Source organism: Etheostoma spectabile, chromosome 15, assembly GCF_008692095.1.
Source record: "Etheostoma spectabile isolate EspeVRDwgs_2016 chromosome 15, UIUC_Espe_1.0, whole genome shotgun sequence".
Taxonomy (NCBI): Eukaryota; Metazoa; Chordata; class Actinopteri; order Perciformes; family Percidae; genus Etheostoma; species Etheostoma spectabile.
Window position 1 is genome coordinate 13,801,125 of NC_045747.1, and position 2,141 is coordinate 13,803,265.

Sequence of the window (2,141 nt, forward strand, 5' to 3'; positions counted from 1 at the left end):
TAAAAAAAGACAATATCTTTGGTTCTGCTGGATCCATTTTCATTGAGTACTCTTTTAAAATGTCATACAAAGCCTCACAACGTTTTGTTAGTAGCCTACTTGTTGTCATTAACTGCTATTTTTGAGTAAACCCCCCCCCCCCACATTTCTCATATTTGCAGTAACGGTAAGTAACAGTAATTAACAACCATGCATTTCTCTTATGCTCGCTTACGAGTTGGCTTCATGGCTCCTGGTGATAAAATTCACTCAACACAAAATTACTATTCCAAGTTATATTTCAAGCGAAACATTAAAAACATTAAAAAAAAGTTGTCAGATATTCAAATAAAAGCATGCTTTCGGTCCAGTACGGCTCACATGCTGATAGTCCACTTAGTGTGTGAACCCATTATTGACATCAAAATATTGCCTGTATTGATCATTGAATGATTAAGTAGCCTATTAATCAAAGGTAGAGACAGAAAGAGAGAGAGAGAGAAAGAGAGGACAGGGCTCTCCCCAAATTCTTTCTTTCAGGGTCTCTAACAGAGGGTGGGATGAGTGAAAGAAATAGATAGACAGAGAGTGAGAGAGAGAGAGAGAGAGAGAGAGAGAGAGAGAGAGAGTGAGTGATGGTGGTGCACCATTGGACCACAGTAGTTCTAACCTTATCAGAGGCTCTCTGTCCCATTGAGTGAATCCGCCCATCCTAGGAAATGAGGGCTTCCTGTTGTTTTATAGAGCCTTCCTGCAAAAAGGTTGAGATATGTAACCCCTGACCACCAGGGAAGACGGACAGAGCATTGTCAGGCAAAATGACAGCCACTAGCTCCTCATTTTTGTTTTCTGGGTGTTTTGTGACTCTTCTCATCTGGGGTAAGTAGAGGATTTATACTGTTCATTTCTTCACTCTTATGATATAACTTCATTACTTCTCTATCTCACCTCTCAAGAGTAATGCTTGGGAGCTTTCAGTGATTGAGTGGCTTTTAGAAAGGAGCTTAGTGGGTCTTGTGGTTGAGTTATACACTTTAACAGTTTGATTTAAGGGTCATAGAGTAACCAAGCAGCAACACGTTTGTTTAAAAAAAGATGATGCTGTAGAATAGTTGTTGAGATATTTGTAGTTCATTTTGTGGTTCATGCTGTACTAGTAATTTGCTGCTATTTATTAAATATGATCTTTCATCATGGGGAAGGGGAATGCAACTTAAGTATAAATGTCCTTGAGTTGAAAGATTTCCTCAAAGGAATGGCAGACAAAGAGAGGATGCATTGACCTGTTCACTCCCTACAGTTTACTCCTTGGTATTTCCTTTACCTCCTCTACTTTCACAAGTTCTGGAATTGGTACACACAGGATTATGTGACATAATCCAATTAAATCATTTCTTAATTTAATTTCACTTACAGCAGGATGCGCAACAGTGGTTTGTCTGGTTGATGTAAAGTTAACGAATCAACCGGCCACAACAATTGGTAGGCTATGTGTATTATTTAATTTAAAAAATAAAATAAAAATAATACATGACCACAATTACTTGGACTAACATGACCTCCTTTCTGTACAGGGTATCACTCAACAGAGATGACGGTTACCAGTAAGTTTTTTTTCTTTACACTTCTAACTGATAATATAGTGTCTCCCTAACAAATTAAAGTTGTAAATCGTCAGGTTTTGATTTAATGTATTAGCAGAAATACATAAATCCTATTTACATGTTCTATATTTTAAAGTTACAAATAGGGATTATATATTTGTGTCCATTGGGGGATTGTTTTGGATCCATTCCTTAAACTCATTTGCTTGGCCTGGAACTGACAAACAGAAAGCAAAGCACAGAGATCCTGGTTTCTGCCAAGATCTCCTTGGGTGTACTATCATGAGAATCCAAGACAAACTCCTGGGGAGGTCTCTACCAGTGAGGAGTCAACAGCAGTAGACACGAGGCCCATAGTGGTTTGGGTTAAAAGGTTAACTCAAACCTCATTATGAGCAGACCCCACCTGGCTGAACTTCCTGAATTTGTTCGTCATTCACCCCATGCAACGTATGTGATCAACGCATGAACTTCGAGTTGTGAAACAACTGGAACTTTGGAGCAGCCCCCCTTTCACTGTTCCTCCTCCTGTGCCTTCCTTTTTTTTTTCTTTTCCCT

At 38.9% G+C, this 2,141-nt stretch overlaps 1 protein-coding gene across 2 annotated transcripts in view; it reads left to right on the top strand.

Moving 5' to 3' along the window:
• Positions 1–623: 623 nt before the first annotated feature.
• The window catches only part of ramp2 (receptor (G protein-coupled) activity modifying protein 2), a 4,874-nt gene continuing 3,356 nt past the window's right edge, over positions 624–2,141 (top strand). Inside the window, exons 1-3 of one of the 2 annotated variants that reach the window (XM_032537759.1) lie at positions 624–858; positions 1,399–1,461; positions 1,554–1,583. In XM_032537759.1, coding sequence (XP_032393650.1) covers positions 798–858; positions 1,399–1,461; positions 1,554–1,583 — 154 coding nt within the window. In that variant the 5' untranslated portion in view covers positions 624–797. Of the gene's footprint in view, positions 859–1,395; positions 1,462–1,553; positions 1,584–2,141 lie in introns of both variants that reach the window. The other variant, XM_032537758.1, reaches the window with a different exon arrangement.